The sequence below is a fragment of the Scyliorhinus torazame genome, chromosome 11 (assembly GCF_047496885.1).
Source record: "Scyliorhinus torazame isolate Kashiwa2021f chromosome 11, sScyTor2.1, whole genome shotgun sequence".
Lineage (NCBI taxonomy): Eukaryota > Metazoa > Chordata > Chondrichthyes > Carcharhiniformes > Scyliorhinidae > Scyliorhinus > Scyliorhinus torazame.
This window is the reverse complement of record NC_092717.1, coordinates 149,010,127-149,032,197: the sequence shown is the minus strand read 5'-3', so window position 1 is coordinate 149,032,197 and position 22,071 is coordinate 149,010,127. Positions and strand designations below refer to the sequence as shown.

General features: G+C 44.7%; 1 protein-coding gene across 6 annotated transcripts in view; it reads left to right on the top strand.

The window, feature by feature from the left end:
• trappc9 (trafficking protein particle complex subunit 9) overlaps positions 1-22,071 on the top strand; it is a 1,142,468-nt gene that overhangs the window by 442,534 nt on the left and 677,863 nt on the right. For all 6 annotated transcript variants that reach the window (XM_072467873.1, XM_072467875.1, XM_072467870.1 and 3 more), the window contains one exon: positions 12,781-12,923. In XM_072467873.1, coding sequence (XP_072323974.1) covers positions 12,781-12,923 — 143 coding nt within the window. The remainder of the gene's footprint in view (positions 1-12,780; positions 12,924-22,071) is intronic.

Sequence of the window (22,071 nt, the reverse complement as noted above, 5' to 3'; positions counted from 1 at the left end):
AAAGCACATATGCAGGAAGTGTCGTCAGCTACTACAGCTCGAGCTCTGGGATTTGAAGTTGAGCTACAGTTGGTGTTACAGTAGTACATCCGCAAGGCTGAGCATTTTGTGGACAGCATGTTTATGGATGTGGTTACCCTTCACCTGAAGGGCCAGCAGGCAGAGGAAATAGGTGAATGCTATGCACAGGAGGATCAGGCAGGTAGTACAGGAGTCCTTTGAATCCATCTTGCTCTCCAAGCAGTATTCATTTCTTCAAATGTGTGGGAGTGTGTTTTCCTCTTGGGATTGCAGTCAGAGTTTAGTTCACGGCACTGCAGCTGGCTCAGGAAGACTTAGGAAATAATAGCGATAGGGAATTAGATGAAGGAACAGACAGGCATTTCGTGGCTGCAGACATGAATCCGGGATGTTATGTTGCCTCCTTAGTGCGAGAGTGTCAGTGAGCAGTTGCAGAGCAATCAAAGGGGCGAGTAAACAAGCATTCAGCAGCCATAGCCCATATCAGTATCAACAAATACGTGCAATGAGGTCCTGCACGTAGATTTTAGGGAGCTGGGAAAGAAACTAGCAAGCAGGACCTCTGAGGTAATATAATCTGGATCACTCCCAGTACCACAGACCGACTGAAAAAAGGACAGGACTGGACACTATGTATTTCTTGATGCAAGGTGTTCAAGAAAGACAGTGCAAGAAAGGGAGAAGCAATATTGATTAAGGGGAAATGTGCAGTGCTGAAGAGAGAGGATTTCTTAGAGGGGTCAAGGATGGAGTCTGTTTGGTTAGCGGTACCATCAGACGATAGGGTGTGGAAAAGATACAGAGGAACAAATTTGCAAGAAAATTCAAGACCGGTGTGAGGATTTTCATTCTCTTAATATGGACTTGGATAGTAATAGTGTTCAGGGAAGTGAGGGGAAAGTGTTTACTTAACATAGAATTTACAGTGCAGAAGGAGGCCATTCAGCCCATCGAGTCTGCACCGGCTCTTGGAAAGAGCACCCTACCCAAGGTCAACACCTCCACCCTATCCCCATAACCCAGTAACCCCACCCAACACTAAGGGCAATTTTGGACACTAAAGGCAATTTATCATGGCCAATCCACCTAACCTGCACATCTTTGGACTGTGGGAGGAAACCGGAGCACCCGGAGGAAATCCACGCACACACGGGTAGGATGTGCAGACTCCGCACAGACAGTGACCCAAGCCGGAATCGAACCTAGGACCCTGGAGCTGTGAAGCAATTGTGCTATCCACAATGCTACCATGCTGCCCTTTAAGAAGCATGTTGAGAATTTTCCAGCTATGTTTCTGACCTAATGAGCAAGGAGGCATTTGAATTAGGTACTTCAAGTATCAGCAAGTGAATACTTAGCGAGTAGTAACCAGAGTATCATCAGGGTTATGTTGGGTTTGGGTGTGGAAAAGGATGAGCAACCCAGGGTGAAGTTAATTAATTGCGGGGAAAACCAACTTCAGTTGTATGAGAACGGATTTGGCCCAGCTAAATGGAATCAAGGATTGGTAGGCAAAACTGTATGAGAATAATGAGATGCCTTGAAAGAGAAGGTAGTTTGGGTAAGGTTGTGGTACATTTTCTTGGGGATGGAAAGACAGGGGAAACAAAGCCAGAGCTCCCAGGATGATGACAGACATGGGCAGTAAGATGAAGTGGAAAAATGGCGCACATGACTTCTTTAAGGTGGGTAATACAATTGAGAACCAGGCTGAATATAGAAAGTTAAGAAGGGAATTAAAGAAACAAATAAAGTAAGTATTAGAAGTGGCTGGTAGTGACATAATAGGGAACCAAAAGAGTGGTAAAAAGAAGGGTGAGGCTAATTAGTGACCATAAATCAGATTAACAGGTGAAGACCGAGGAAATGTCTGAACTATTAAATCAGTACTTTCCAACTGCCTTTACCAAGGAAGAAAATACTGCCCAAGTCATTGTGAAAGAGGAGGCAGTTGAGCTACTGGATGGGCTAAACATTGATTAGATAGGTTGGCTATACTTGAAAGTCGATAAGTAAGCAGAACCAGATGAGATGCATCCGAGGATACTGAGGGAATTGAGGTTGGAAAACGTGGAGACACGAGCCATAATCTTCTAATCCTTCTTAGATTTAGGGATGGTGCTATAGAACAGGAAATTAGAAATGTTACACAATAGTTAAATAAAATGTGTGTCAGGATAATCCCAGCAATGATAGGCCAGTCAGTTTAACCTTCAGAAAGGTTTTGGAATCCATAGTTCACGGCAAAATTAACAGTCACTTGGACAAATTAGCGGTGACAGGGCAGATTGAGAAGGCAATTGATAAACTAGGAGGATCCGAGACTTTATAAATAGGAGCATATAGTAAAAAATAAGCAAGTTATGATGAACCTTCATATTGCAGGAGTTTCACACCAACAGAAAATATAGTGCAATTATACCTTTGCTCATCTTCCAAATAATTAACATATGCCAATCGACAGCATACATTTGTTTTAGAAGTTATTTTTGTCCATTCACGAGTATTCGTAAGGATTACATAATTAATAACACACGAGTCTAATTATCAATCATAATCTGGGCATGCATTTTGAATTATAATATCACTAAGCACGTACTTATTTCTACTTATCTAATAACTGCTAGACACGAGTAAGATAAAGATATGCCTGACCTTTGGTATACCAAACTCCCCTTCCATTGTCGGGCACACATGAGCTGCAGCTGCATAATGGTCAGTTTAATTTTTGTGTGAGAGCTCTGTGACTACAGCCTGCCTGTAATTAATACCGCAAGAGTCCTTGAGTTGTATCTAGACGATCTGAGCTGAAGCAACTTGTTTCTCGTCATTAGTTTGAATTTAACAGCGAGCAGCCGATGTGAGCCTGTGTGGCTTTTGAACCTGCATGATTTTTAACCCCTTCACTTTAGAAACACTGGTTCAGCCTCAATTGGAAGCTTGTGTCCAATTCTTTAGGAAGGATATGAAGGCTAGGTGCATAAATGATTTATAGATTTAAGTGTTGCCTTTTCTTTTACTCTGTCTTTTCTGTGGCTCTGTTCCAATTATGGCAATCAGTGAGTTTGCCTTTCTTTCTATATTATCTGTGTTAATGCTTTGAGTCGCCAGGTATCGAATGATACCGTCACAAGTTTCAACCAGCTATCGATCAAAGAGACAAACACCAGTTAGTTAGTTCAAGGCCAAGGGTATTTACACACAATTAGTAATGCAACATAAACACTACTAGTTAACTACACCGATCAGCTAAGACAACCTGCACTTAACTTGGGCACCCGGCTTAGATCAGAAAACAGTGGCCGCTGTTCAATTCTGGACCTCTCGGGTTCGAAGGAGTAACTGCTGCTCAGCTGGGCTCATCCGTCTGGTAGCGGGCGTTGAACTTGGACTCGCTTCTGGTGTTGCTGCAATTGGCGATGGCCGTGACCAGGGTAGCAAGGCCAAGAGGGCGCCAAGAGAGAGCGAACATATGGCAAACTCCTCTTCTTATACTCGGGGGAGGGCGGGGGGGGGGGGTTTGCGCTCTTTTGGGCGGTCCTTCGATTTGGGCCTTACTAATTGGGTGATCCCTGATCATTCTGTTCGCTTTCTTAGCCAATAAGTGGGTGGGGATCTGGATGGCTGGACGTGTCCCAAGTGGTCACTGACCCCGTTGTTTGCGTTTCCTTTGAACAGGGAGTGGCGCCAAAATGTCTGGGACTGTCCCGGTTGCTTGAGTATCAGTCCTTTGTTTTGGGGAAGGTGGGCCATCAAATGCTAATCGGCCCCATTAAAATGCTAATTGGACGGAGTTTCGATACCATCTGGATTTCTTGCTTACGAATATGCATTTCAGGCTCTGAGCCTGCCTGAGTCTTAGCTTATCCATTTTACCTGCCAGGCTTTGCGAGTTTCTCTGTACCTAGTTGGAAGTGGCCATCCCAGATGTCTACATAAGACTAAGATTGGGAGGAACCTCTTCACTCAGATGATTGTTAACTTTTGAAATTTGCTTGCCCAAAGAGGAGGGAAGGCTGGGTCATTGAGTATATTGAAGCCTGAGTTAGTCAGATTTTTGATCGACAAAGGATTTGAGTGTAATGCGAGGCTGGTGGGAAAGTGGAGTTAATGCCACCATCAGATTAACCATGATCTTATTGAATGGTGGAGCAGGCTCAAGGGACTGACTGGATGACGAACTTCAATTTCATAAATAAATTGAGACGTTGGGACCGTTCTCCTTGGAGAAGAAAAGATTAAGAAGGGATTTCATAGAAGTGCTCAAAATCATAAAAGATTTGGGCAGAGTAGATCGGCAGAAACTTTCCTATTGGCATAAGGAAAAGAAACCGAGGCACTGATGTAATTTGATTCGCAAAAGAATTGGTGATATTTGGAAAAACCTTTTTATGCAGCAAGTGCTTAAGATCGGGCATGCGCTACCTGAGAGTGTAGCACAAGCAGATTTAATCATGGCTTTCAAAAGAGAATTGGATAATTTGCTTTGAAGAAATTAGCAGAGCTACAAGGGAAAAGACATAGCAGTGACTAGATGTTGTCAAGACAGAGAACCCATGTGGATATACAAGGCCAAATAGCATCCTTTCCTGTAATCATTTTATGATGCATTCTATGATTCAATGTGGTTTTCCACTGGTGGAGTTCCCACATGGCACAGAATGATCATGTGCCTGGGGTCAGTGTCCTGCCATGTTCACTTGGTTATTCAAGATTGTTTGTTTAGCTTAAATGTTCTTTAACCGATCAGCTAACACTAAAGGATTAAAGCACCGACTATTTAAAACCATTAACCAATAAACTAAATACTCAAACTAAATTTAAAGTAACTTAACACAGACCACCAAATGTTTGCCTGTTCATCCTTGGGTTCCATCCTCCGTCCTGGTTGTGATTTTGTTCTGGTAGTTTTGGGGCCTGCTGCTCTTGCCGCACTCACGCTGGTGTTATGCTCCTGAACCTGCCGTTGTTGGTCTCAGATTATTTATATATTTACTGCTATTCATCATTTGACGTTACTAAGCACTTGCTTCATCTTCTGCACCAAATTCATGTGCTCACAAAAATCCCGTTGTCAATCTGTTCAGCAAGCCATTCATTTTAGTAGATTCTCTCAGCTCAGTGCACACGACTTCTCATTCATGAAGATGTTAGTTTTTAAAAGTGGAAGCAATGGTTAAGTTTTCCCTTGAAGTTTCACTTGGATCAAGGACTATCTCTGGGTGAGAGGAGGCTTGGATATGGCTCCCATATCTCAACACCATTTTATTACTGGGTACTAGGCAACATGTGAGAGTGCTTCAGGATCATTTTCTGTTTGATTTTTGTATTTACTCCTGATTCTCTTTGTGATATTACACCTGAGATCAACAATCATTATGTGACGATTGCAATCAAAACCATATCATATTACTTTGTTGCACAGAGACTTGTGTTCCAGCTCTGTGCAGTTCCTCAATTAATAGATTTACTTTGAAGCTCTATGTCTGTATCTTGCAATTGGTAACCAGGTCAATAAAACAATACTGAATCATATATACTGAATTCAGATCTATTATGTTCAGTTATCAGAATACTGCTTTTAAATCTGATGCAAATACATTTTGTTCAAACTGACTAAAGTGCTTGTCTCCTTACCAGAAGACGAGGTCTATGATTTAGAACTGTGAAGTGATTTGTGTGCAACCTTTTGATTGTGCTTATGTTGTCATACCCCACAAAATTCCAAGATGCATTCAGCACTATTTCAGTGAATATTTTGTTTTATAGATAGACCCATTTATCAGACATATTAAATGCCTGCCATTTCATGATCCTTTCATGTATTGCTAGGTTTGATGGACATGTTTTTAAGAAGTCATAATTCTACATTTTCCAAACTGGGGGAAAAGGAGGGGGAAAAACTGTTTATGTCCCTGAGATTAATTATTGATTTGGTTGGTTAAATTTTTTTTTAAAAAAATTGCCGTTTCTCATATTTATAAACAGTTGTATATATATATACATTAAATTTTTCTTGCCTGCGTGAACTTACTTTATTGTACAGAGATGTTTATTTTGTCCTTCTGTATAACTGACCCTATGTACATTTTGCTGCTCTGTGGATGGATCTATAGTTTCCCCCCATTTCCCCGTTGGCCACCTCCCCCCCTGTTTGTGCATTTCTTTAGTTTCTCATCTGCCTTGGTTTTTTATTCCTAGCTTACTCCTCGTTGCTGGCCTCGAACAGGTTTTGGAACAGGCTGACAAACTGCCCCCAAGTATCCAGGAAGCCTTCCTCCGACCCAGGTGGAGAAATTCCAGGAGGTCAGCTAGCCAGTCTGCAGCTTTGGGTGGTGCTGCTGATCGCCAGCCGAGCAGGATTCTCCGGTGTGCGATTAGGGAAGCGAAACAAGGGCGTTAGTTCCCTTCCCCATGTGTCGCTCCGACATGGCTGCACATTTGGTGGCTCCCGTTCGTGGTGGACTTTTTGGACCTTTCTTCCCGATTTACGGTGGATTTGATCGATAAAACAAGGTGCTGCTGAAGTAGAAAAGGAGGATTCTCCACCAGTGTATGGATTCGTGGACCAGAAGTGGTCTGAAAAGAAGAGGACGTTGGTCGAAAATGGGAGTGGAGCCTGTGACACAGAGGAATATGGCGGAAGGTCAGGGACTGAAACTGCTGGCCCATGGTCGATGGAGCAACTTGTGGCCTTTCTCCATGAGAAAGTTGCTCAGCAGAGAAAGGAATCTCGGGAAGACCTGTCCAGAGTGGTGGATCCGATAAAGGCGGAGATTGATTGCATGGAGCAGAGATTGGAAACCCAGGGCCAGGCGATCCAGAAGGTGGAAGAGGCGGTGGCTGAGCGCAATGACCAGCTAGCCACGATTGTGGTGGAGATGGACCTGATGAAGGGCCATCAAAAGAGGCTGCGTGACAAAGTGGAGGATCTGGAGAACAGTTCGCGCACACAGAATTGTCGGCCTGCCGGAGGGCAGCGTGGGATTGGATGCCGTTGCATATGTGGCATGCATGTTTGAGAAGTTGCTGGGAAAAGGTGCGTTTGCTCGACCCTAGGAGGTGGACAGGGCGCACAGGGTGCTTATGAGGAAGCCGCTGAGGAACGAGCCGCCGAGGGCGATGGTGGTACGAATGCACCGGTTCCTGGACAAGGAACAGATCTTGAGGTGGGCCAGGCAGACGAGGCGCTGCTTATGGGAAGGCAGCGAGCTGCGCGTCTATCAGGACCTGGGTGCGAAACTGGCCAAAAGAAGGGCGAGTTTCAATAAAGCAAAATCGGCCCTTTTCAAGAAGGGGATGAAGTTCGACATACTGTACCCAGCATGTTTGTGGGTCACGTAGGAGGGCCAGGAACTTTACTTCGGATCGCCAGAAGAGGCGGTGAACTTTATCAGGGACAAGGGTCTGGAAGGAGATGTAGGACATTGAACTTGGGGGCGAGTAGTTGTGTTTTTGAATTGCTGTTAAACTTCCTTTTCTTTTGGTTTTGTATGTATTGTTTTGCACTAAGTTTGGGGCCATTGTTCAGTTTGGTTTGCGGGTTAACTTTTTTCTGAATGGAGGATGGTGGGTGCAATTTTCTTCTTTGTGTTTGTTGGGGATTGTAATGTTTGCATATATAAGTTGGTCGAGCGGTGGCGGGAGGGGGGGAGGGGGACCAGTGGGGGTGTAGGATGCTTGCCGCCATGGGCGGTGGCTACCAGATTAGCAGGGCGGGCTAGCTCACAGAAGAGCAGTGGGGTGAGCAGGTGATAAGTTTGTTGTTGGGGGTTGGGATTTTGTTATGGGGTGGGGGGAGGGAGAAGGAGGGGAATAAAGATCTGCTGACGGGAGGGATTGGCGATGGGCGACAGGATGGGGGTCGATGACATTGGCTGCTTGGGGGCGGGCCTGAAGAGGCGCGGAACGTGGGCTGGAGGCTGGCCTGAGAAGGGATATGGTTGATCGGCAGGGGGTGGAGGGGAGGGGAGTGGGGTGTGTGGTTTGCCCCCCAACCAGGCTGATCACATGGAAAGTGAATGGCTGAATGGGCCGGTCCAGAGGGCATGTGTGTTCGCGCATCTGAAGCGTTTAGAGGTGGATGTGGTAATGTTGCAAGAGACACACCTGAGGGTGGTGGATCAGACTAGGCTGAGGAAGGGGTGGGTTGGGCAAGTATTTCATTCAGGGCTAGACTCTAAAACTCGGGGGTGGGGTGGGGGGGTAGCGATTGTGATAAATAAGCGGGTGTTGTTTGATGTGGGAAGTATAGTGGCGGCCCCGGGGGTAGGTGGGGTAGGTACATTATGGTGAGTGGGAAGTTGGAGGGGATGCCGGTGGTGCGGATGGGCATTAATGCACCAAAGTGGGACGACGCGGAGTTCATGAAGCGGGTGTTCGGGAAGATTCCGGATCTGGACTCTCATCGGCTGATCATTGGACGGGACACACACACTTTAATGCAATTATAGATCTGAGGCTGGATCGGTCGAGATAGAGGACAGGGAGGGTGCCAGCGGCTGTGAAGGAACTAAATAGGTTTATGGAACAGATGGGAGGGGTAGATCCGTGGAGTTTTGGACGGCCAAGATCGAAGGAGTTTTCTTTTTTCTCCGATGTACACAAAGTATACTCTCAAGATCAACTTTTTCGTTTTGGATAGGGCTTTCCTGGCGGGGGTGTTAGACGCCGAGTACTCGACGATTGTAGTGTCAGACCATGCCACACACTGGGTGGATTTACGGGTGAGCAAGGAGGGGGGCCAACGCCCGCACCGGAGATTAGATGTAGGACTGTTAGTAAATGAGGAGGTGTGTGGGTGGGTGAGGGAGGTCATCCATAATTATGTGGAGATAAACGGTGGAGGAGCACAGGGTCTCGTTATGTGCGGACGGCCTGCTCCTGTATATTTCTGACCCGCAGATCCTAGGGGAATTTGGCCGGTTCTCGGGGTATAAATTGAATATGGGTAAAAGTGAGGCTTTTATGATCCAGGCGAGGGGGCAGGAGAGGAGACTGTGGGACATACCGTTTAAAGTGGTGGGCGGAAGTTTTCGACACTTGGAAAGGTGGCACGGGGTTGGGAGCAGTTACATAAATTAAATCTGGCCCGGTTGGTTGAGCGGATGAAGGAGAACTTTCGGACGTGGGACGTGCTCCCGCTGTCACTGGTGTGAGGGTACAGACCGTAAAGATGACGGTTCTCTCAAAATTTTTGTTTATTTTCCAGCGTCTCCTTATTTCTATCCCAAAAGCTTTTTTAAAGAGGGTCAATGTGGTGATCTCTGGGTTTGTATCGGCCGGTAAAACCCCACGAGTAAGGAAGGCGCTGTTGGAAGGCGGGGGTGGGGGTGGGGGGGGGGGGTGTGTGTGCTGACCTTACCGAACTTCAGGAATTATTACTGGGCGACAAATATAGCTATGATTAGGAAGTGGGGAGAGGGGGAGGGGTCAGTGTGAGAGCAGGTGGAGGCGGCATCATGTAGGGGCACATGTTTGGAGGCACTGGTAACCCGCTGGCTTGGTACTCCACAAGCCCGGTGGTGGTGGCAGCTCTGAGGGTATGGGGGCAGTGGCGGAAGCATATGGGAGTGGAGGGAGCGTTGGTGGGGGCTCCAATTTGTGGGAACCACCGGTTTGTGCCGGGGAGGATGGATTGGGGGATTTGGAGGTGGCAGGGAGCAGGGATTGAGAGGCTGGTGCACCTGTTTATTGATGGGAGCTTTCCATGTTTGGAGGATTTAGAGGAGGAGTTTGAACCACCAGGAGGGAATGCGTTTCGTTATCTGCAGGTGAGAGACATTGTACGGAGGCAGGTCTTGACTGTTCCGTTTCTACCGCCCCAGGAAATGCAGAATACGGTAGTTTCAAAAATGAGAGTGGGGGAGGGGAAGGTCTTGTAAATTTATAAAGAGCTCATGGAGTGGGAGGGAACCCAGATAAGGGAGGTAAAGCGTAAATGGGAGGATGAGTTGGGCAAGGAATTAGAGGTGGGTCTGTGGGAGGATGCTCTGAGTAGAGTCAACACGTCCTCATCATGTGCCAGGCTCAACCTGATACAATTTAAGGTGGTTCACCGGGCACACATGACGGTGGCCCGGATGAGCAGGTTTTTTGAAGGGGTGGTTGACAGGTGTGGGCTATGTGTGTGAGGGCCTGCAAACCATGTCCACATGTTTTGGGCATGTCCGAAGCTTAGTGATTCTGGTAGGGATTTGCTAATGTCATGCCCACTGTTTTAAAGACATGGCACCGAGTCCAGAGGTGGCGGTTTTTGGAGTGTCGCAAGACCCGGGAGTCCAGGGGGCGAGAGAGGCTAACGTTTTGGCCTTTGCATCTTTGGTAGCCCGAAGATGGATCTTATTGGTCCCTCCACACCAATAAGATCCAGTTATTGGATCTTAGCAGGAATGTGTGGTTGAAAGCTCGGAAGCCAAGTTTGGAGCAGAGACTGTAAACAATATCATAGAATCAGAATCATAGAGCCCATACATGGAGAAGGAGGCCATTTGGTCCATTTAGTCTGCACCAACCCTCTGAAAGAGCACCCGACCTAGGCCCACTCCCCTGCCCTATACCCGTAACTCCACCTAACCTGCACATCTTTGGTGCGTGGGAGGAAATCGGAGCACCTGTAAGAAACCCAGTTTCAGTCATGTTGAGATTTAAGTGAAGGAAAGTTCTGATCATAAGGATGTCAGACAAGCAGCCCACTAATTTAGCAGCAGTAGGGGAGTCGAGAGCGGTGGTGAGGTATAATTGCTTGTCATCAATGTACATTGTGAAAATTAGTGCTGTGCTTTGGGTGATGTTGCTGAGAGATAAAATGAAGATAAGAAATAGCGGGGGGGAGGGACCAGGACTTGACTGTTGGGGAACACTAGAGGTAACAGTTTTCAGAATGTCTATTGTTAATAGGGTAATTTTAGATTATTTAATGAAAGGTAAATACTATATTAAAAGCACCACAAATTTTATTTTTCTGCAACTTAAGCAGCATTACTTATGGTTGCACCAGTGAGCTGTTTTAGAAGAGTTATCTTGGTAATATTATATTGTTACTGTTCCTTTTAAGGCATCAATACCTGCTTGTTCTTCAGTACTGGGTGAGGTTAGAATTTAATTGCTCTTCATGGCTTTGTGTACTTGCTCTTTAAGTGTAGTTGGAAAGGTTACTCACATTCTGGCTCTTGTGTCAAATGTCTACTATTGTTTCTCTGAGCTATTTTTATCAAGACTGACACAGAAATATGAAAGTGAATTGAATTGTGCCAACCAAATTGATTAGAACCATGATGACAGCAAATGTGTGCTCGATGCACTGTCTTTATCATATAGAAGATGTAAGAATTGAGAGGGGAGAAATTTGTTTGTTTACAAATATCATTAATATCATTGAAGAACGATGTGTGGGCCGTGCAAGTTGTAGTCTGTGGTGCTCCCTACCCCCGGGAATCAATGAAAGCACATAGCTATAAGTGCTGCTCCTCAAAGCAGCACTTTGTGAACCAATTTCCCCCGAGAAATGTTTGAACTTTGTGCGTGTGTGTATGTATAAGATATATTCACTGTCATCAATTTATGTTGGTATATATTTTAACTGAAGCATCTGCACGTGTTGTAAGTTCAAGATAAATATTTAACATTTCTTAAATCATGATATGAAATTAATGGGCCTGATTCTGGTCTTCCAGCCACGTGTTTCTCAGCAGTGGGAGGTGACACGGCATTCGCTGGCGGCCGGATTCTCTAGTCCAACTGCTGTCAATGTGAATTTTCCTTGAAACCCGCGGGAGGGTGGAATGCGCTGCCTGCAGGACCAGAGAATTCTGCCAGCGTGAAGGGCTGGAGAATACCGGCCAATGTTGATCAATATTTGTACTTTTTCATTGTTTCATGGGATGGGAGTGTCACTGGCCAGGTTAGCATTTGTTGCCTATCCCTAATTGTTCTTGAGAAGGTGTTGGTGAGCTGAATTTGTGCTGTTAACAATGGAGTTCCAAGATTTTGATCCAGTGGCAGGGAAGGAATGGCAATTTTGTTCCAAGTCAGGATGATGTGTGGTTTGGGAGAGAAACTTGTTGGTAGTGTTTCCATGTGTCTGTTGCCCTTGTCTTTCAAGAATATAGAGGTCGCGTGTTTGGAAGTTGCTGTTGAGTCTTGGTGAGTTTCTGTAGTACACATTGCTACTACTCTGCATTGGTGGTGGAAGGAGTGAATGTTTATGTTGGTGCGTGGGGTGCAGAGCAAGCGGACTGGATTTTCTTTGAGTTGTTGGTGGTGCACTGAGGCAAAGCGAAAGAGTGGACAGGGCAAAATTGTTTCCCTTGATGGAAAATTCTAGAATCAGGGGACATAGATTCAAAATAAGTGGCAGAAGGTGTAGCGGGGTTAACAGGAAGAACGCTTTGATACAGAGGGGGAGTGGGAGTCTGGAATTCGCTCCCGAGTTGGTGGTGGAGGCAGAGACCCTAAACTCTTTTTTTTAAAGTACCTGGACCTGCACCTTAAGTCCTGTAAGCTTACTCGACTATGACTGGGTGCAGGAAGGTGGGATTAGAAATGGCACCTAGGTGTCCACGGGCTGGCATGGACAAGATGGGCCAAAAGGCTTCTTCTGTGCTGTAACGTTTCTCTGGTTTCTATGGTCAGGAGCCGAGTGGCCCTGTAAAGACAATGAGTATAAGCTGCAAACTAACTTACAGCTATTTGGTTAATGACTTGCATGTTGGAATGCGTGTATGTAACCAAAATTCGAAAACCATTTTTGTTTTTCAGACATTAGAAGCCATTTTGAACTTCAAATATTCTGGTGGACCAGGCCACATTGATGGATACTACAGGAATCTTTCTTTAGGGCTCCATGTGGATGTCGAGCCATCAGTATTCTTCACCAGAGTCAGCACACTTCCTGCAACAAGGTACAACAAACTAATCAATTTACTCTGTGCAGGCTGCTATTTATTGTGGGAGTTGTGTGGCACTTGAAAATAGAAAACTTGAGATGGCTTCATGGGACACAAGATTGTTGTGGTAGCTATATGATTTGATAAGGTGACTTGTTACAGATCAATGGTTGTCTTAGAGCAGGAGAGGCGTGGATAGGAATTTGATCAGGCTGTTGGACTGTTTTTGAGTCATGAGTTCATGAGTGGGCAAGAGCGTCAGCAAGAGCGCAGGATGGCTGAGAAAAACAAAGTGAATGGAGGTTTGCATGTAACCTTTTGGTTGCAAATATGTTGCCCTGTGTCTTCCTTAATCCCTTCCTTACCTTTTTGATCTATGTATTATACTTACTGCATGTTCTCGCTCTAATTCTTTCCATCACCTCCACTCACTGTATTGCCAATTGTTTGGTCTCATCACTCCCAAACCTGTGTCTGTTCATCAGTAACCATTTGACCTCCCTGCTCTGAATACACTGCCAAAAACAATGATGGTCAATGCGCCCTGTTCCTTCCCTTGGCATGTAACTGCAAGGAAAGTTTTACACATCAATTTACAATGCAAATGTGTGACCAAGAAGCTTGACAACAAGAAGACAAAAGCAAAGTCTTTGGATAGTAAAACCTGAAATAAGACCAGGAATGCTGGGAAAACTCAGCAGGTCAGGTAGTATCTGTGGAGAGAGAAACAGAGTTAACCTGTAGGTCGATGACTTTTCATCATAACAGCAAGTACAGCTCACAGCTGGGAAGGAAATTGATAGAGAAAACTTAAAGAAAATGCTCCTTCTTCTGGGAGATTGCAAAATCCAGGATCATAATCATAAGATTGTCACAAATAAATCTATCAAGAAATTGAGGATAAATTTCTTTATCAGAGTGTGGTTAAAATGTGAAATTTGCTATCACATGGAATTTTACAGAAAAATATTAAAGCGACTTTGAGGTAATCAAGAAGACATACGACATGCTTGCCTTCATCGGTCGGGGCATTGAGTATAAAAATTGGCAAGTTATGCTGCAGCTGTATTGAACCTTAGTTAGGTTACAATTGGAATATTGCATACAATTCTGGTCGCCACACTACTAGAAGTATGTGGATTATTTGTGAGGGTTCCAGAGGTTCACCAGGATGTTGCCTGGTCTGGAAGGTATTAGTTACACGGAGAGGTTGGATAAACTCAGATTGTTTTCACTGGAACTAAGGAGGTTGAGGGACGACCTGATAGAGATTTTAAAAATTATGAGTGGTATGGAAAAAATAGATAGTCAGACGCTTTTTCCCAGGGGGGAAAAGTAAATTACTAGGGGACATAGATTTAAGGTGCGAGGGACAAAGATAAGAGGGGATGTACAAGGCAAGTTTTTTTTTTTTACACATAGGGTGGTGAGTACCTGGAATCTGCTGGGGAAGGTGATGGAAGCAGATAAGATAGAAATGTTTAAGAGGCATCATGACAAATACATGAATAGGTTTGGAATAGAGGGATACACACCCGGAAGTGCAGAAGGCTTTAGTTAAGACCGACATCATGATCGATGCCGGCTTGGAGAGCCGGAGGACCTGTTCCTGTGCTGTATTGTTCTTTGTATAGATGCATTTAAGTGTAAAAGAGATAAGTACGAGAACAATTTGTGCTGACAGAGTTAGATGAAGTAGAATGGGCTGGGGCTTGCGTGGAGCATAAACACCTTTCGGACCTGTTGGACCAAATAGCCCGTTTCTGTGCTATAGATTTTATATTCTCCGTGAAAGTTATGCAATGATTCTTCACCATCATCCTTGCCCCCTCACAATATTTTGTTGATAAATCAGAGGCCTGAGTTAGTGTCCCTCAAAGGGTTGCACTACCGGTTTGAAGGTATTTCTTAATTTGTTAGCAATAGTTCTTGAATGGGTATAAAAATTGATGCACGACTGGCGCCATGTTATTTGACTATATTTTCCATAGCAAGGGTAAGACTATTCTAAATTATGTTGATAATTATCAAATGAATTGGCTTAAGCTGGCAAAATTGAAGGCCCTTTAAACATGACTACGCATGTACCAATATGTTAGCTGAGTATCACTTTGCATCCCTTGATGACCTATGATCATAGTACCTATTTGGCATAGTTGGCGGTTAGTTAGTTGCATTCTATCATTATTAAATGTGTGGTTTGGATTATATTAGTATCTGGTTCTTTGTTAGCAGACTGACAATGGTATTCGATAATTCATCCTCTCTTTACGATGCTAAGTTTTCAATTCTGGATACCTGACAGCGAAACATCCTGTGATGTTCAGTTTTGAACATTTTGTTGACCGTGCCAATACAAGTGAACAGTGTTGTGCTAATTGTATGTTAATTGTGTTTAATCACATGAAGGACATAGGTCACCAGGTTTGTATGTTTAAACACAATTACTGTTTATTTATAACAAGAACTGTCATGGAAAAATGTAGTAAATACAACTGGTTAGCTATCCCCAACTCCCAGTTTAACTGTCCCATTTTCTTCCCCCACACACAAGACAGACAAATTCAGAGGGGGGAGGGGAGGGTGAAAATATTGATAATCATGGTCAAAAGATGAGATTCTCTACTTCAGATGGTGGTTTGCACACTTTATTCACAGCATGCTTGCTCATTAAAGTCTCTGGTTTACAGCTGGTAATGGTCTTTGTAGAGTCATTCATTTAGCGTCCCCGCGGGTTAGAAAATAAAGTACTCTCATGCAGCAAGCTTTCTTGAGAAACACCATGGGTGGGATTCTATGTTTCTGAGACTAAGTGTTGACGCTGACGCAAAAATCGAGGACTTACATGACAGCAAAACTGGTGCCGAACCTGGACCGATTCAGTGACTGTGGAGGGGCTAGCATTGGCGCCACGTAGAACACAATCGATTCCAATGAAAAACGGCGTTGGATTCGCTGGGTCCATGATTGACACTCGGGAGGCTGACAAGCTGCAGCCGCATATTTTCACAATATACATTAATGATCTGGAGGAAGGAACTGAAGGCACTGAGCAAGAGGTCAGCGAGAACGAGCCCTCCACCCCAGAAGCCATGGATGAACTTGTATCTGAGATCACCACTGCAGACGTCAGAGCAGCCTTCTCGAAGGTCAACCCACGTAAAGACACTGGCCTGGATGGGGTACCCGGACGAGCACTCAGGTCTTGCGCGGATCAGCTGGCGATGGTTTGCGCAGAGATCTTCAACCTCTCTTTGCAACAATCTGAGGTCCCTATCTGCACCAAGAAGACGACCATCATCCCTGTACCAAAAAAATGTCAAGCAGCGTGCCTTAATGACTATCGTCCAGTGGCTCTGACATCCATCATCATGAAAGGTTAGTCATGGCACGAATCAACTCCAGCCTCCCGGATTGCCTTGATCCACGACAGTTCGCCTACCGCTGCAACAGGTCCACACCAGACGCCATCTCCATGGCCCTGCACTCTACCCTGGAACATCTAGATAACAAAGACATCTATGCCAGGCTCCTATTGACTACAGCTCAGCCTTCAACACCATCATTCCTACGAAATTCATCTCCAAACTCCGTGGCCTTGGCCTCGGCTCCACCCTCTGCGATTGGAGCCACAGGCCACAATCAGTAAAGAAAGGCAACAACCACCTCCTCCACGATCATCCTCCACACCGGTGCCCCACAAGGCTGTGTCCTCAGCCCCCTACTATACTCCTTATATACCTATGATTGTGTGGCCAAATTCCCCTCCAACTCGATTTTCAAATTTGCTGATAACACCACCGCAGTGGGTCGGATTTCAAACAATGACGAGGCAGAGTACAGGAATGAGATAGAGAATCTGGTGAACTGGTGCGACGACAATAATCTCTCCCTCAATGTCAACAAAACAAAGGAGATTGTCATCGACTTCAGGAAGCTTAGTGGAGAACATGCCCCTGTCTACATCAATGGGAACAAAGTAGAAAGGGTCGAAAGCTTCAAGTCTTTAGGTGTACAGATCACCAACAGCCTGTCCTGGTCCCCCCCATGCCGACACTATAGTTAAGAAAGCCTACCAACGACTCTACTTTCTCAGAAGACTGAGGAAATTTGGCATGTCAGCTACAACACTCACCAACTTCTACAGATGCACCATAGAAAGCAATCTTTCTGGTTGTATCACAGCTTGGTATGGAGCCTGCTCTGCCCTAGACCGCAGGAAACTACAAAAGGTCGTGAATGTAGCCCAATCCACCACGCAAACCAGCCTCCCATCCATTGATTCTATCTATAATTCCCGCTGCCTCAGAAAGGCAGCCAGCATAATTAAGGACCCCACAAACCCCGGACATTCTCTCTTCCACCTTCTCCCGTCAGGAAAAAGACACCAAAGTTTGAGTTCACGTACCAACCGACTCAAGAACAGCTTCTTCCCTACTGCCATCAGACTTTTGAATGGACCTTCCTCGTATTAAGTTGATCTTTTCTCTACACCTTGATATAACTGTAACATTATATTCTGCAGTCTCTCCTTCCTTCCCTATATAGTGGACAATGGTAACTCCCAGAATATTGACAGTGGAGCATTCAGTGATGATCATGCCATGTAATTCCAAGAGGAGATTCTCTCTTGTTGGAGATAGACTTTGCCTGTCACCTGTACGGTGTGAATGTAATTTGTAATTTACCAGCCCAAGCCTGAATGTGGTCTTGCTGCATATGGACACAAACTGCTTCATTGCACAGAGTTTGTACTTAAGTAACTTTAAGTAAACTTAAGTTCCTATATTCCACAGAGGTCCAGTAAATAGAGGGATGAGATTGGGGTGCTTTGTGCAAGAAAAGCTACTGCCAAATTTAAATATTTGTTGAATGTTCAGGATGATGGTCAATAAGCAAAACCCATGGATTGACAGAATGAGGTGAAAGACTACAGAATATGGAAGGACAGTGCAAGTACTGATGGTGGTTCCACTCGTGTCTCTTCGATCAGAAGGTGATCACATACTGAAGAAAAACATTTCAATTGTGCAAGAGAGAGATCTGAGTACCAGTCCTGACAAACATACAAATGGAGTTAGTGACTGTAGCAGGGCATGGAATAGTTTTGGAACAGAAGCAGAAATCCTCAAGATTGTGACGATTTGGTGGCAGCCAATAAACTTGAGAAAAATCTAATAAGAGAAGAGAAACAAAGAAAATGAGAAAGTTTCAGAGTTTAGGTACCAAGTGAAGGACAATAGTTTTGTTACGTAGACTTGTATTGAAAAGTCTTTACAGATGGGACTTAATAGCTCAAGTGTTGTAGCTGTCGTGGTTTGAAGAACTACTTTGTGAAGCCACAGTTAAATCTGTCCCCACCACCTTGTCAGGCAGTACATTCCAGATCCTGACCATTTGCTGGTTCCATCGCCAGTCACCCTAAATTCAGTGTCCTTTGGTTCTTGACACCTCTGACAGAAGGATGTTTCTCACCATCTGCACAGTTTGGACCCCTCCTGATTTTTAACATCTCTATCAAATCGACTCTCAACCTTCTTCCTTTAGGGATGAGCAACCACAGCTTTTCCCGTCTGTCCATGTAATCGAGTACATATCTGGAATATTAGCATGTGATGCATCACGTGTTCAGTTTCATGTTATTTGGTGACCAAAGGATGGAAACTTAAGATTTTTTTCTCCATATTTAAGTTTTTAAAATTATTTTATTCACCGTTAAAACATTCTTGACTTTTTGGCGTCTCATCATAGTATGTAACTCCAACACATTAAAACTTGACTCGATGAACTATGGGAAGGAGTGAGACCAGGAGCAGGGATATAAGCAGCTAGCCACCACAAGGAACAAGTCAGAGCCCATATTCAGAAAGGAAAATAAAGGTGCGACATCACAAGGAAACAGGTCGGTAGTCAGTTGGTGAGTATTTTAATCCGAACTGGGAATAAATTGGTGAGAACTATCCTTTTTAAAAATTAAGGTTTATTCCTACCAGTAAAATGCATTAAATATGAGCAGGGTTTATCAATTTGATGAGTTTTATTAATGGTAGTGAGGTTTATTAGTAAAATTTCAGTTGTAAGATTTATTACAAATAGATTATTAACTAGCAGCGAAATGATGAAGCTGTTCCACTTCTGGAGAGTAAGTCTGTGCCATGTGGGAACTCCAGCATTTTTCCCATGTCCTGGATAATCATTTGGGCAGGAATTGTCGTCATTTGCAGCAGCTTGAGCTCCATGCTTTGGAGCTTGAGTAGCAGCTGGCATCACCGTGGTCCATTAGTGAGGTTGAGAGCCTCATCGATGGCACGTTTATAGTTAGGAATGAGTGACCACCAGACAGCCAAGTAGCAACAGGAAAGTTGTACAGGTGTCCCCTGAGTGCATCCCACTCTCCACTCGTATTCAGTTCTGAGTACTGATGAGAGTGAGGATTCATCAGGGGAATGCAACCAGAGCAAAGGTCAAAGCACCATGTGTCACTCAGCTGTATAGGAGTGTTCAAGGAGGATTGGAAAAGCAATAGTGATAGATGATTTGGTAGTTAGAGGAATTGATAGACATTTCTGCGGCTGCAGATGTGAATCCAGGATGGCGTGTGACCTCCTGTTTCCAGGGTCAGGATGTAGAGTACCCTAATGGGGTTTTGTGAACAGTCAGCAGTCTTGGTCTACATAGGTACAAACAACATAGGCAGAAAGAGGGATGTTGTCCTGTTGTCAGAATTTAAGGAGCTGGGTTGGCAATTAGCAAGCAGGACCTCAAAACTAGTAATCTGATTACTTCCAGTACCACACATAAATGAGTATAGAATTAAGAGGAGAAAGCAACTGGATACATGGCTGAGAAAATGCTGGAAAATCTCAGCAGATCTGGCAGCATCTGTAGGGGAAGAAAAGAGCTAACGTTTTGTTGCCAATTTAATGGATACTATAATAATGTTGCTCTTTCGAGTCACCAATATGATACTGAGGCTCTTTTTATGATATGATGTTATGTCCCAACAGCGTCGCCAATATTGTGGGTGTTTCTATTTCTCTTACTGAACCACAAGGCTTTCCCGTATATCAGTCAAATGACCACACAGCCAGTTAGTCAGTTCAAGTTCAAAGATGGTTCATTTACACACAAGGGTTACTTCGACATGCAAGCACAATATACTACAAGTTAAACTACACAGATCAGCTACAATAACCTATACTTAACTTCAGGGCGACCGGCACTGTGCAAGTGGATAAGGCCTTTATCTTGATCACGTGACTGGTTTGAAGAAGTGGCTCTGTCTCTGCTGGGCTCATCCGTCAGGTAGCGATCGTTGGTCTTCAATTTAGCTGTCTGGTTGTTATGCTGCAGTTGGGCTGGCACAGGCCGGATTCAAAGGAGGCTGGCACAGGCCGGGTACAAAAGAGGCTGAACACATGGCTGTGTCCCTTTTTATCCTTCTGAGTTTCGCGCTCTTTGGGGCGGTCCTTAATCTTGGACCCAATAATTCGACAAGATTCGATCACTGCCTTCGATTTCGGCCAATAAAGGGGGCGGGTGCCTTGGTGGCTGGGCGGATCCTTAGCGGTCATTGACCGCGGCAGTTGGGCTCTCTGAGTAAAGGGAGTAGCGCCGACCAGTCTGTGGCTGTATCGGTTTCTTGAGTGCAGTCCTATTGTTCTGGAGAAATGGGCCATTAGAATGCAAACGAGCAGGGGCTTCAATCAGGTCTAGCTATCTGAGTTGCAAATACACACAAGCTCTGTATCTGAGTCCTGGGTTGCCCATAATTCCCTTGGTCCTTTGCAGGTGGCCATCTCAAATGGCTATAGTTTTGAGTCCAATGACTCTTTGTCAAAGCTTTAACAGAGAGTCATTGGACTCGAAACGTTAGCTCTTTTCTCTCCCTACAGATGCTGCCAGACCTGCTGAGATTTTCCAGCATTTTTTCTTTCGTTTCAGATTCCAGCATCCGCAGTAATTTGCTTTTATCCAGTGGATACATGGCTGGAAAGATAATGCAGAAGGGGGAGGGCTTTAGATTCTTTGGAAATTGGGACCAACTTGGGAGGGAAATATAATCTGTGCAGGACAGACTGGTTGCACCTAAAGAGATCCAGGACTGAATTTCTTGTAGGATGTTTTGCTGATGCTAATGGGGAGGGTTTAAACTAACTTGGCAGCTGTAAGAGAACCAGGACATAATACCAAGCTGCACCGAAAACTCCGAGGTATAGATAGCACTAAAATAAAAAATAGTAATTTCAAAGGTGGGGTTGTAGTGAGGGTGAAAATAATAAACCTGATTTACTGTACATGTGTGAGTTTGTGGAGTGTGGTTAATAAGGTTTGGTGAGTTAGAGGCTCCAATTTCCATATGGTCTCCTCTATATCGGAGAGACCAAACGTAGACTGGGTGATTGCTTTGCTGAGCACCTTCGGTCTGTGCGCACCTAAGACCCTGACCTTCCTGTTGCTTGCCATTTTAACACAAGACCCTGCTCCCATGCCCACATGACAGTCTTGGTCTGCTCCAATGTTCCAGTGAAGCTAAACGCATACTGGAGGAACAGCATCTCATCTTCTGGTTAGGCATGCTGTAGCCTTCCGGTCTCAACATCGAATTCAACAACTTCAGATGATTAGCTCTAACCCATCTCAACCCTTTTGTTTTCATTCATTTCATTTTAACTGTCTTTTACCTTTTATTTCTTTCTTGTCTTTATATATACATGTATTCCCCCCCTTTCCTTGCCTTTTCTCCCCAATGCTTCTCGCTTCCCCCCCTTTTCAAATTTTACCTCTCCCCCACTCATGTCCCCCGTCCCCCAACATCTACATCTGTCACAGATTACCCTCTGATTTTAGTTTCTCTGCTGTTTGGCCTTTCACACCTTTTATTCGCTCTGGGAACTGCCATTAGCACTCTTTTCCTTGGTTTCTCTGGCTGTTAGCACTCTTTTCCCTTGGTTTCTGTGACTATGACCTCATCTTTCATTCCCTCACCGCGCAGTGTAAGTATCTCCCACTTTCTATGCCTTTTAGCTTTGACAAAGAGTCATCGGGACTCAACGTTGGCTCTTTTCTCTCCTTACAGATGCTGCCAGACCTGCTGAGATTTTCCAGCATTTTCATCTTTTGGTTTTCGATTCCAGCATCTGCAGTAACTTGCTTTTATTAT